The following is a 13,646-nucleotide window of genomic DNA, read 5'->3' as shown; positions in this document are numbered from 1 at the left end:
GCTGAAAAGCCTGTTTCGTTTTTGTCAATTCAATCTTATGTGCAGTATATGCATCCTGTGCCTCCCTCAATTCTCAAAGTGCGTACGGTCCCCTTTGTCCACAACCAATCTTTCTAGTTGATGCACCTGTGATTGCGAGAATTCACCAAACTGACGAGTTTAAAGTTTAACTCTGCTAACCTCCTGTATAAGCGTTCCCCACAGGCATTCTTTCATAGCGTCCCACAATACACCAAAAGATATTGTACCCTCGTTATGTCTAAAATATTCCCCAAGGGAGGATTCTTTTCTGGGAAGCTCCATGACCTGGAGCCAGAATGCATTAAAGGACCACAAGTGCTGTGAGGGTGTCGGTACCACTTATGGACGTAGCTGTAGCAATAAGGCCGAGTGATCAGAAAGAACTCTAGGTAAGTATTCAATAGAAGCCAACTGATGAAGAATACGATCTGTACTCACAGCAAGGTCAATATGCGCATTTGTGTCATGTCACCTAGAATGGCAACAAAACTGTCGATGCCATGGATGGCGAGCCCACCATAACCAGTGAGCAACAGCTCCCGTAACAATTCCCCAAAGTTAGTTAAGAAATCCTGTGCCAAGAAGTGCCCCGTACAAAGTCTATCTCAATATGGGTGAATGACATTGTTAAAGTCCCCCACCATTATAATAGGGACCACTGGCATAGAATTACCCATGACATTATTTCCCTAAGAACCACATGACTATACAGAGGAGATACATACAAGGAGATCAACCGATATTCTGAAGTAAAAATCTTACTGACACATCTGCCCTCCTGATCCAGCTAGGATGCAAGACAATCAAATGGTACAAATTTATGTACAAAAAAAATGACCTCACGAGCATAGCTAGAGAACGCAGAGTGGAACATATGACTCATCCACGACCTATTTAAGATACTCGTTTACTAAGCGTTTAGTCGGATCACCAAAACCATGCACATTCCAGCTCACAATATTAATTTTCTCAACTATTATCAAAAGTAGAGCTCGTCACACCATACAGCATGATGAATCATTGTAACACTCCCATATTGCACCATAAAATGACAATAGAGCAAAAGCTACAGTACAAATGACCCCATGCTAGACTTAGTTCACATATCAACCCCAGAACTCCAGAAAAAACAACCCGATACAACCATCGCAAAATCTATGTATCCAAGTCTGCTCAAAAACAAGGAAGAGATCATGTGCTCCTCGGGCACTCTGTGGCAGCAGACGGGTAGGAACTCTGCGCCTTCTCCAAACATCCAGCGGAGACCAGACGTCTGTGCCGAACAGATTGCTAAGCCACTCTTCAAAATGGTTGGTTGGATTAGGTCCTTCTGGTATACCCAAACTGTAACATTGTTGCGCTGCAGGTGGTTTTCCATATCCTCCATTTTGGCTAATAAAGCAGTAATCTGTAAACCATGTCTATGGGAATCAGCAGTTAGAGAAGGGAGTTTATCTTCCACCTCACTCACACGACCCTCCACCATTTTCTCATTGACTTTCTGTAAGTAATGCCGCATAAAAGACCGTTCTTGTCTAAGAGATTCTATCTGTAAATCCAAGGATGCACCACATTGTGTTACAGCATGTAAGACATCTTTAAGAGTGGGTTTATCAGGCATCTGTACATAGTCTGTCTCCCTTGACTTCCCCTGGGTCAGTGCAGAAATAGAACTAGGGTCAGCATTAGTACTCAGAGGCGTCTATAGTAGAACTTCCTTGCCTTTCTGCAGGCACAATGTTTGCTCGGGGAGCAAGGAAAATAAGCAATGTCGGAGGGCGCTCCCTTCACCCTGCTGCCACTCACATGTCTGGCCAAGCCACACCCCTTATTCTAAATTCTGTTTGTCAAAAAAACATTCTTTTTTTCTGCGAATCCCATTTCTTTTAGTCCTTCAGCCTCTCCTGAAAACAAATATTATTTTGACACCAAGTTTATTAGTAGCCTTCCATCATTCATTCTTGCAGTATTTAAAAATAGCTCCGGCTTTTACTCTTTATACATCTCATGCAGGAACAGGTTTTTCCCTGTAAACTAGAATACTTAAAAGGGTACTCTAATAACGAACGTTGATGGCATAGACCGACTACTCTAACCTCACTGATGTCCAGAACAAAGGAATAACAGTAGACTAGTGTGGTGTTCTCTTCCACCCTCCCCAGAGTACAATATTCAGTTTGCCAGCGTAGAGTCCAGTATCATGGTGACAGGTAGACCTAGTCCAGCAAAAATGTGGGGGCAGGAACAGGCATATACAGGGGTGGGCCATTTATATGGATACACCTAAATAAAATGGGAATGGTTGGTGATATTAACTTCCTGTTTGTGGCACATTAGTATATGGGAGGGGGGAAACTTTTCAAGCTGGGTGTTGACCATGGCGGCCATTTTGAAGTCGGCCATTTTATATCCAACTTTAGTTTTTTCAATGGGAAGAGGGTCATGTGACACATCAAACTTATCGAGAATTTCACAAGAAAAACAATGGTGTGCTTGGTTTTAACGTTACTTTATTCTTTCATGAGTTATTTACAAGTTTCTGACCACTTATAAAATGTGTTCAAAGTGCTGGCCATTGTGTTGGATTGTCAATGCAACCCTCTTCTCCCACTCTTCACACACTGATAGCAACACCGCAGAAGAAATGCTAGCACAGGCTTCCAGTATCCGTAGTTTCAGTTGCTGCACATCTCGTATCTTCACAGCATAGACAATTGCCTTCAGATGACCCCAAAGATAAAAGTCTAAGGGGGTCAGATCGGGAGACCTAGGGGGCCATTCAACTGGCCCACGACGACCAATACACTTTCCAGGAAACTGTTCATCTAGGAATGCTCGGACCTGACACCCATAATGTCACCCATAACTTGTAAATAACTCATGAAAGAATAAAGTAACGTTAAAACCAAGCACACCATTGTTTTTCTTGTGAAATTCTCGATAAGTTTGATGTCACATGACCCTCTTCCCATTGAAAAAACTAAAGTTGGATACAAAATGGCCGACTTCAAAATGGCCGCCATGGTCAACACCCAGCTTGAAAAGTTTCCCCCCTCCCATATACTAATGTGCGACAAACAGGAAGTTAATATCACCAACCATTCCCATTTTATTTAGGTGTATCCATATAAATGGCCCACCCTGTAGTTGGAATCTGAGGGTTAAATAGTATTGTGAAGAAGGGAGATGTTAGGCTATGTTCACATCAAGTTTTTTGCCTATGTTTGATGTATACGTCGGGAAAAACCTCCTGACGTGTACATTAAACTTAGGCTGTGACAGATGGAATCTGTCACCATAGACTTTAATGGTATCAGTTAAACGGATGCGTCATACACAATTCGGTATCCGTTTAACGTATGCATCAACCATAAACTACAATGGGGGTGTTCTAACGTATACGTCATAAAGGGCTATTGAAAAGCCTGTAACGTATACCTGTGAAGTATGCCATACAGTGGCATACGTTACCCATAGGCTCCTATGTTAAAGAAGAAAATAATGTATACCACGCAGTACATATTTTTTTGCGGAATCCAGCGGGATGGAATTGCTTAGTCTACTATGCTATTACATCGCTAGAAAAAAAAAAAAAAAAGGTTTACTGATGTATACCAGCCCGACAATTGCCAAAATGATGCACTTTTGGTCTCTAGCTGCCTACTGTAGCCTTTTGGACATGTTTAGCGTGTACATTTGGAGCTTTCCCGACGTACACGCGTTTCCGACGCTCTGGCAGGGGATTCTGCTCTTGGAGGGAGCCCCTGACGTTACTGTCCATACATGGACAGAGACATCAGGGACTCCCTCTTGTAGCGGAATCCTCGGCCGGAGCCACGGTGGGGGGTGGTGGTGCTATGTAGAGAGGGGTAGTGGTGCTATCTACAAGGGGGGGGGGTGGTATCTACAGGGCGGTGTGGCGCCCTACTAGGAGTCCTTTCTTCCCTACAGAACTACTGTTCCGTACTGTATAATTTAGTTCAGTACTGTATAATTTAGTTCAGTATAGAACAGCAGTTCTGTGGGGAAGCAGAGACAGAACAGGGAGCAGGTGGTGACAGAACGGGGTGCAGCTTCTCAGATAAGGCGGACCAAGCAGGTGGCGGGCCGGAACTTAATGCTGCAGAACGGCGTGACGGCACCACTAGTAAATCGATTCAATGATTCTGTTAAACAGAATCGTCAGAGGCCTTGAGGGCGAATTAATAGAATAAATTTGATTAATCGCCCAGCCCTAGTTCGCGTTATAGAGGACGTTCATCTACGGTCGTTGGCAGAGCGTAGAGGATAGGGTGGTAGACCAAGATGAGGGAGGAGATGTAAGGGGTGCAGCACTGTGGAGAGCTTTGTGGGTGAGAGTAATAAGGTTACATTTTATTCTGATGGGAATGAGCAACCAGTGCAGTGACTGGCACAGGGTAGAGGCGTTGGTGTAGTGGTTGGTCAGAAAGATGAGCCTGGCTGCTCTATTCAGGATATATTGAAGAGGGGAAAGTTTAGAGAGGGGAAGACCGATTAGTAATGAGTTACAGTAGTCAAGAGGAGAATGTATTGGTTTAATAGGATCATTCTATTCTTCAGTATGATAGGATCATGAGTCATAGTGGCATTGGATGCCATAGATATATCAGGAGTCCTACAGAAGCCTAAGAAGATTAAAAAGGTATTTAAAAAGTATTCAACTAGTTATTAGGAAACAAGTTGAGGCATCCTTGGAGTGACTACAGTAGTATCCGGTCAGAACCAAAAAGGTGTTTCTCAATCAACCAGAGAACAGTGGGGTGGTGCAGAAGCAATGGATCTGGTGTGTTAGAACTGTGCTTATTACTTCTTATTGGATCTCTACTAGTCAGACCTCGATGACATAACATAGTGATATGCCATCAATATTTATCGTCAGAAAAACCCTTTAGGTGGCTGAAAGCTGTGTGATTTCCCTGTATCGGAGCCCATACTATTTGCTTTTATTTTGATATGTCCTCTCATGTTACATATTCTTTTTTTCTTGTTGCTAGTTTTAGTCCCCCTATTGTCTGTAGTTGACATCTTATGTTATTGCTTTATCACTGTTATGTTCTCTGTAATTCATACCCTGAAAATGAATGAAAACTTGAATGGTTTTCTGCCCTTAGTGGGCGGTAGTAATACTTTTTAGTCCCTTCTAAATAGTACTTAATCATTTTCAATTTGCTTTTTTAACAGGAAGGTGAAATATTTTAACTTCAAGGCCAGTCTTGTAGATGAACACACTGTGCGAGCAGTAGAAAACACTGGAAAGGAGGTTTGTTTCAAACAATGCATCTTATTCAGCTCAAAATATAGTTCAGCATAAATATCTGTATGGACATGACAATTTTTTACCTGTTCTTCCATCAGAGGTGCTCAATATCACACAAGGAGCGTTACCAACAAATAGTTAAATAACTTTCGTTTCCCTCATAAGAGAATGATTGACACATCAGGTGGGGTCAAAAAAGGCGGACCGCACTCAAATGGTGGAGATTGCTTATCCCAAATATGCAAGATGTAGTAGTGCTGAGTCTATCACATGCAGTGGAGTTTAATATGTAAATTGTAGTAGTATCGAGTTTATGGGTATGTGCACACGCTAGCTTGCTTTTACGTCTGAAAAGACAGACTGTTTTCAGGAGAAAACAGCTGCCTCGTTTCAGACGTAAATGCTCCTCCTCGCATTTTGCGAGGCTTCTCTGACAGCCGTAAATTTTGAGCTGCTCTTCATTGAGTTCAATGAAGAACGGCTCAAATTACGTCTGAAAGAAGTGTCCTGCACTTCTTTTGACGAGGCTGTATTTTTACGCGTCGTCGTTTGACAGCTGTCAAACGACGACGCGTAAATGACAGGTTGTCTGCACAGACAAATGAATGGGCAGATGTTTGCCGACGTATTGTAGCCCTATTTTCAGACGTAAAACGAGGCATAATACGCCTCGTTTACGCCTCGTTTATGCCTGAAAATAGGCTGGGTTCACACGACCTATCGGTTTCAGCAGAATTGAATGTCATTTGTAGCAGAGCTGAGTATGTATCCTATCGGATGCAGTAGTGTTTAGTATGTGGATAGGTGATAACTGTTGTTTATGGGAATACCCCTTTAAGTTTATCTTTGAACGTTAGATGAAAATTTCATCACTGAGCAATTTAGAGTACTGTAGACTGACGGTCTTTTTTTTTTATCTGACAGACAATAGTGACTGCAAACAACATAGTCCTAGCAACAGGAGGAAGACCAAGATATCCTACTCATGTAAGAAAGCTTGCACATGCAGGGTTACAAAGATTTTCTGTGCTCCTATTGCAGCATTTATGTTTAGGTTAAATGACCCCATTTTGTCAGTATATAATAACCTTTTTTGAAAACCAAGCTAGCAGAGAGGTGGGGAATCTATACCAATTGTTAAGTGTAGTCATCAATATATCAGTATCCTATCTCCATATGGATGTCTTGTTGAAAACACACACAATACACAGCTACAAAAATGTTCGCAATTAAAGAGAAACACCATTTGTTAAAATGAAAAATTGTATTAAATACATAATAGATATTGTGCAGAAAATCTAAAACGATAAACTCGGCTGAAACTAAAGCGATCCTCCAGTCCCCACAAAAAAATAAACTAGCGATAGTAGAATGATTTTTAACTTACCTAGTGTACGATCGCTGGTCCATCGCTACTGACACTTCAGAGGGCAGTGAAGGAGGAGGCGTGTCTCAGACAATCAGACTAGGCTCCATGTGCAAGTCTGAGACAGTGGTCTCCATGTTGGATGGAAGACGACGGGGACCGAGAACAAGGCAACGGAGAGAGAAGAATCAGTGGGACGCTAGGTAAGTTAAAAATCATTGAACTATTGCCAGTTTATTTTTTTTGTTGTGGGGACTGGAGGATCAATTTAAAGGTTAAAGGCAGTTGCTAGAGGAAAACAAGAAATAACTTTTATTTTTGTTTGTCATCACCGTATGAGGTCTTGTTTTTTGTGAAACGAGTCGTATTGTTTAATGGCACCATTAGGGTATGTTCACACGCAGTTTTTTCAGATGTAATTCGGGCGTTTTACGTCTCGAATTACGCCTGAAAAAACGCCCCTAATACGCCTACAAACATCTGCCCATTGCTTTCAATGGGAATTGCGATGTTCTGTTCCCACAAGCCTTTATTTTACGCTTCGCTGTCAAAAAACGGAGCGTAAAAAGAAGTAGCATGTCACTTCTTGAGGCGTTTTTTGGAGCTGATTTTCCATTGAACACTATGAAAAACGCCTCAAAAAACGTCTGAAAAGAAGCCTCAAAAGAAGCTCCAAATTTCATTCTCCGCTTCAAAAACGCCTGAAAATCAGAGGCTGTTTTCTCTGAAATCAGCTCCGTATTTTTCAGACGTTTTTTGTTAAGCGTGTGAACATACCCTTATGGGGACATACTGTTCAACCAATACATGAAAACCACTGACCGTTGAAGTGAATAACATTGATTATCTTGTTACAATGGCACCTGTCATGGGGTGAGATGTATTACGCAGCAGTTCTTGAGGTTGATGTGCTGGATGCGAGAAAAATGGGCAAGCGTTAGGATCTGAACAACATTTCTAAGAGTCTCTCCAAACGGTTAATAGTACATTGCAGCTCGCAGTTAATTAATGTGAGCTGCTTTACTATAATGGCACAGTGATGGTACCCGCTCAGGAGCTCATCCTGCTCCATCTCCTGAGAATGTCTGCTGTAATATACAGATGACACCCCGCCATTATGGCTCGAATCAGAGATCACTGGATCCTGGATACTCCGATCCTGGCTGCTTAACCCCTGCCTATTCGGTTTTGGGGAAATAATAATTAAAAAAAAAAATGCTGAAATTGGCGGCCCTCACTATTTACACATTGCTGTAATCTAGTTTTTACGCTCACACTTTGCTATTCATTTCTTGGCATGCTTCTTTTTTTAACTGAATTATGTTATCAACCGTGAGTGTTTTACTTGAATATACCTTATCTTTGATAACTCCCCAAAAGAAAAAGTCAGTCGGGTAAAGTGTGGTAATCGTGGTGGCCAATCAACCGGGCCTCGTCTACCTATCCACCTATTGGGTAATTTTTCGTCAAGAAAATTACGCACTGTTAAAGCATAGTGAGGAGGGGCTCCATCTTGCTGAAAATAGAAGTCTTCATTTTCATACTGCAATTGGGGTATTACATTTTCTTGGAGTGTCGCCCAAACTGTAACCCCAGGTTGATTAAACTGTTCTTCAATTGTTGCAAGTTGGTTTTCTTTTGAGTAATAAACAGTTGTGCCTATTAACAGCACCTGAAAGTTTGAAGTCGGCTTCATCGTACAAAGTTATTTTTCTTATAATGCCATCTCCTTGTGTTTCTTCATTCAAAATTGCCTCACAAAATTGTAATTAGACTGGTTAAAAAAATCTCCCCCTGTATACCTACTTATGCCCCCCCCCCTGTTTATAAAATAAAAGTTAATTTGTTATCGCTGCATTAGTAACAACCTGTTTGATCAAATTAATACAATATTTATCCCATACGGTCAACGCTGTAAAAAAAAAAAATATTAAAAAACAATGCCAAAATTGCTGTATTTTCTGCTTCCCAGAAAACGGAATAAAAAGTGCTAAAAAAAATTGTATATACCCCAAAATGGTAACAATGGAAACTACAACTCATCCCGCAAAAAACAAGCCCTCATAGAGCTCCATTGACAGAAAAATAAAAATGTTAGTCGACCACGCTATTGTTTACGTGAAGAAAGCAGAAACTTTACGGACTGGGAGCAGACAGAAACTAACCACAACAGAAGCATTACCATTGAAATCCATGGTAATGCAAACGGAAGCTATAGTTTCCATTCGGCCTTCCGTTCATCGGTTCCTCCGACGGTAAGGTTGAACGTAACCGAGGAACGGAAACCAAGTGCTGATGTAAACATATAAGGCCTCATGCACATGAGTATGTTTTTGCGGCCACAATTCACCCGCAAATCTGTGGTCCCATTTATTTCTATCGGCCCATGCACACGACCGTGGTTTCCACGGTCCGTGCATTGCCCGGAAGCCTGGACCGCAAAAAGATAGGACATGTCTAATTATGGTGACACAAAATATATATTTTTTTTAACAAATTATTTTTAGTTTGAAAAAGTAGTAAAACATTAAAAAAAAAACTATATCATTATGATATTGCCGGAATAGTATTAACCCACAAAATCTCTTTTGGAAAGCCAGAAAGGAAAAATGAAGATGAAAAAAAGGCTTGGTACTTTTAAAAATTGATGGCTTATCCTGAGTGAATGGGTCTACACTGCAATACCATGAACAGCCGCTACAAAAGTAATAGCGGGTGCAAATACGAGGAGCCTGTAATCCGATGTAAACAGTGAAGAGGCTGCAGCGCTCGCACGAGCACCACTGCCACTTCAAACAGCTGATCAATTGTAGTGCGGAGAGTCTGACCCCCACCGATCTAAAATAGGATATCAACGTTTGAATCCTGAAATTCCCCTTTAACCGAATTGTGCTGATTGAGACAAACCTACTAAAATGCCTGTACAACTTTGGTGGGCTTACAGCGGGGAAATGCAAGTGAGTAGAAAGATAAAGATTTACAGTTTTGGAATCAGCATCTCTTAAGTTATTTACAGATTACTGTAGTTTAGGTTAGGTTTTCGGATCTTCGCGTCTTCATCCAATCACTGCAGCCAACATTCAATGAATCAAAAGGGTATAGGTCTGTATAGAGAGACTGATTTTTGGCCCACACTGGAGACACTGTATGATTTTGGTGAGTCAGAGTTGCGGGTAAGTGGTAAAGCAAAATAAAAATTTTTTATAAATCAATTGTTAAATCAAGAAGAAAGCTACCAGTAAGAAAATTAACTGCACAGATTTGCCGGATGCTCTTTACGAATGGACCAAACAAAAAAAAAAATTCCCGGAATTCTTCTTGAAATGTCTAAATGTTACAAAAATTGCATGTTATATAATTTATTTTATGTTTATATGGTAGATTTCTGGTGCACTGGAATATGGTATTACAAGTGATGATCTCTTTTGGCTGAAGGAATCACCTGGGAAAACGTAAGTTAATAGTAATATTTTAAAAACATATTGTGATTTTCAAGTTTGCTCTTTAAAGTATCTGATCATATGTAAATGAAAATGGTTTACTGAGTAGTCAAATACATATTTAATGTATAAAATGTGTACGTTTGCTATTCTGCAAAGGATTTTTTTAATTTTTTTTTTCAAAGAACACCTAGTGTTGAATAATAGAGCAGGTTGTAGACTTACTACCTGGGGCCCCATTTGACAAAAAAATAAAACCAAGAAATACATGACATGATAATGGAAATATTTTTTCCTGATTTTGTGCACAAAATATACCTGTTGCTAAGGAGAAGTTGTAAGGATAGAATACAGCGATGCACATTTATCAATGTGGTAAAAATTGCAATGACTTTTTCCATATTAATCAAACCTTTACATACATTTTTATGCATTTAGCTTTTAATTCGATTTATCAGCTTAGGTACCAGCATAAACACTGAGCAAAAGATTTGATTGTATTTGTATAGTGGAACTCACCAATATATTTGAACATCTATGCCGCAACCTGTTTTGCACTGCCCCAAGTCTAAGAAACCTTCCTGTTCTTCGCCTTTAACGCCCTCATGGGGCTGTTGACTTTCCCGTTTGAATGCCCGGGGTTCGGCACTTGGCACAGTTACCAGTTGACGGTAGTAGAATTGCAGAGGACCTCCGACAAAGACGTGGTGTCAAAAAAAACTATAATATTTCCCTCAATGCTAGGTATTAAACATATCAAGCAATATAGCAAAAAACATATACATATTTGGATTTATTTTACACAAATAGTTGTAGAAACCATTAAAAGCACCCAAGAAAACACATTATGCAAAAAGCATTGCACACAAAAAGGAGAGTGTGATATACTGTATAAGGCAAAAAAAAAATGGTGGATTTACAAAGGTACCTAAGAACATGAAATTTCATAGCAACTATCAAGTAAAAATATCTGCAGAATATACTAAGAGTTGTTACACAAAAATAACTTGACAGAAACAAGTTCCGTCTATAAACTTAACACAAGAGTCAACCTCACCCACCATATGCCATATTAACTGCCTTCACACTGACCAGCACCCCAACGTGCTTTTTGCACCTGGCTTAGTCAGGGGGTGCTGAATCGGTGTGTGGTAGGAGTTTATATAGTGTTAATGCAGCTGGACACCTAATTAAAGGGTAACTAAATGTTCAACAAACTTCTGACGTGCCATAGTGACATGTCAGAAGTTTTGATTGGTGGGGGTCCGTTTACTGGGACCACCGCCAATCGCTGAAACTAAGCGGCAGAAGCGCTCGTGTGAGTGCTGACCTGCTTAGTTTCTGTTCGGCTTTTTACGGAAATCAGTGTAGGGGCTCAATAGAAAGTCTGAGCCTGTACACCGCTATATCGACTTTCCGGAAAAAAGAGAAACAAAGCGGCTCACTGCTCACACGAGTGCTTCTGCCGCTTAGTTTTAGTCTGTGTTTGGACCCCCACCAATCAAAACTTCTGACATGTCAAAAGTTTGTTGAACGTTTAGTTACCCTTTAAGTAAGTTACCTCACCATCAGCTCTATTGTGGCACATGCGAGAGGCCGGTCGATACCCCAATGACGATGCTTCTGGCACCCGGAAGATGGTACTGCGCAGAAGCCCAACACCAAGTCCCAAAGCGACGTCGCGGAAGACCACCCTCCTTGCCCATGTGCACAGAACCAGTGAGTTAGCCGCGGCCATATTAGAAGTTAGCAGATATGCCAATAGAACATACATGGCATTCATACATATAATGAAAATATAATCACATATGTTAGAAGCCATACAATCATAGATTAAAGGGAATGTGTTGCCAGAAAAACATGTTTGTTTTTTTTTTAATTAAACATTTAGTGTGTAGGTGATTAAACATTGTTCAAATTTTTTTTATTTTTTTCACGAGTCAGGAAATATTATAAATTAGATTCTAATTTATAATATTTCCCATTGCTGGTCACTAGATGGAGCTATTCCCAAAATTGCAGCATTGCAAAATTGGGTATAAAGCCCTCGCTCTAGTGAGCTCTCAGCATCCCCCCCTCCTTTATCCTGGCTAGTGCCGGGATAAACGAGGGGTTTGAACGGTCTAACCTCCTACACTGTGTGTCGCCATTTTTTGAGCTAACACACAGTGTAGTAGGTTTACATACAGTAGTAAACGTACACAAACACGAACATACATAGAAATCTCTTACCTGCTCCTGCCGCCGCGGCTCCCTCCGGCCCGTCCGCTCCGTCTGCTGCCGCTGGTCCAAGTGCACAAGTCCGGAAGCCGCGACCGGAAGTAGTAATCTTACTGTCCGGCCGCGACTTCCGGTCCACAGGAAAATGGCGCCGGACGGCGCCAATTTCAAATTGGACTGTGTGGGAACGGCGCATGCGCCGTTCCCACACAGACGGCGTACACAGAAGTGGATGGGACGGGAGCCGTTCGCAGTCCCTACGGGACTGTGGCTGCCGTATTCCATGTCTGTATGTGTCGTTAATCGACACATACAGAAATGGAACAAAAAATGGCAGCCCCCATAGGGAAGAAAAAGTGTAAAAATAAGAAAAAGTAAAACACAAACACACAAATAAATATAAACGTTTTTAATAAAGCACTAACATCTTTAACATATGAAAAAAAAATTTGTGATGACACTGTTCCTTTAAGTGCAACACTAAGAGGATAGAGCAAAATAACATTCTGTTATAAGTGCATATAGAACATTTAAGATGTTACATGAAATGACGACCCCTACTATTAAGCAGGAGTCATAACCGAATAGAAAAAATAAATAAAAGAACCCATCTGTATCGTCCAAAAATAATTTGTATATGGTTCAATCACACTCTAATACCACTCAATTGTCAGTGCATAGAGAGCGTTCTCGTATTCCCTACAGTCCTGGCCAAAAGTTTTGAGACTGACACAAATTTTGTTTTTCACAAAGTTTGTTGGTTCGCTTATTATAGTGGCAATTAATTTGCATTAAATCTATATGGTTATGAAGAGTGATCAGATGAATTGCAATTAATTGTAAATTCAGCCCTGCCACAAAATGACCAGCTAACAATTCAGTGATCTTCTCGCTAGCTCAGGAGAAAGTATTAATTAGGACAAGGCAGCTGATTTCACTGTTATGCTGATTGACATATAAGAGCAGACTAGTTGCTTTAAAAGGGGGATGGTGCTTGAAATAATTGTCTTCTTCCGTTAACCATGGTTACCTCCAAGGAAGTACATGCAATCATCATTGTTTCGCTTCAAAAGGGTTTCACAGGCAAGGACACTGCTGCTTGTAAGATTGCCCCTAAATCAACCATTTATCAGATCATCAAGAACTTCAAGGAGAGAGGTTCAATTGCTGTGAAGGCAGCTTCAGGGCACACAAGAAAGTCCAGCAAGTGCCAGGACCGTCTCCTAAAGAGAACTCCGCTACGGAATCAGTTCAACACCAGTGCAGAACTTGCTCAGGAATGGCAGCAGGCAGGTGTTAGTGCATCTGCACAGTGAGGCAA

General features: G+C 40.9%; 1 protein-coding gene across 1 annotated transcript in view; it reads left to right on the top strand.

Moving 5' to 3' along the window:
- TXNRD2 (thioredoxin reductase 2) overlaps window positions 1-13,646 on the top strand; it is a 136,465-nt gene that overhangs the window by 23,393 nt on the left and 99,426 nt on the right. Inside the window, exons 6-8 of the mRNA XM_075832459.1 lie at window positions 5,224-5,302; window positions 6,224-6,286; window positions 10,047-10,117. Coding sequence (XP_075688574.1) covers window positions 5,224-5,302; window positions 6,224-6,286; window positions 10,047-10,117 — 213 coding nt within the window. The remainder of the gene's footprint in view (window positions 1-5,223; window positions 5,303-6,223; window positions 6,287-10,046; window positions 10,118-13,646) is intronic.

The sequence above is a fragment of the Rhinoderma darwinii genome, chromosome 1, assembly GCF_050947455.1.
Source record: "Rhinoderma darwinii isolate aRhiDar2 chromosome 1, aRhiDar2.hap1, whole genome shotgun sequence".
In the NCBI taxonomy this organism is placed as follows: Eukaryota; Metazoa; Chordata; class Amphibia; order Anura; family Rhinodermatidae; genus Rhinoderma; species Rhinoderma darwinii.
This window is presented reverse-complemented; position numbering and strand designations above follow the sequence as displayed.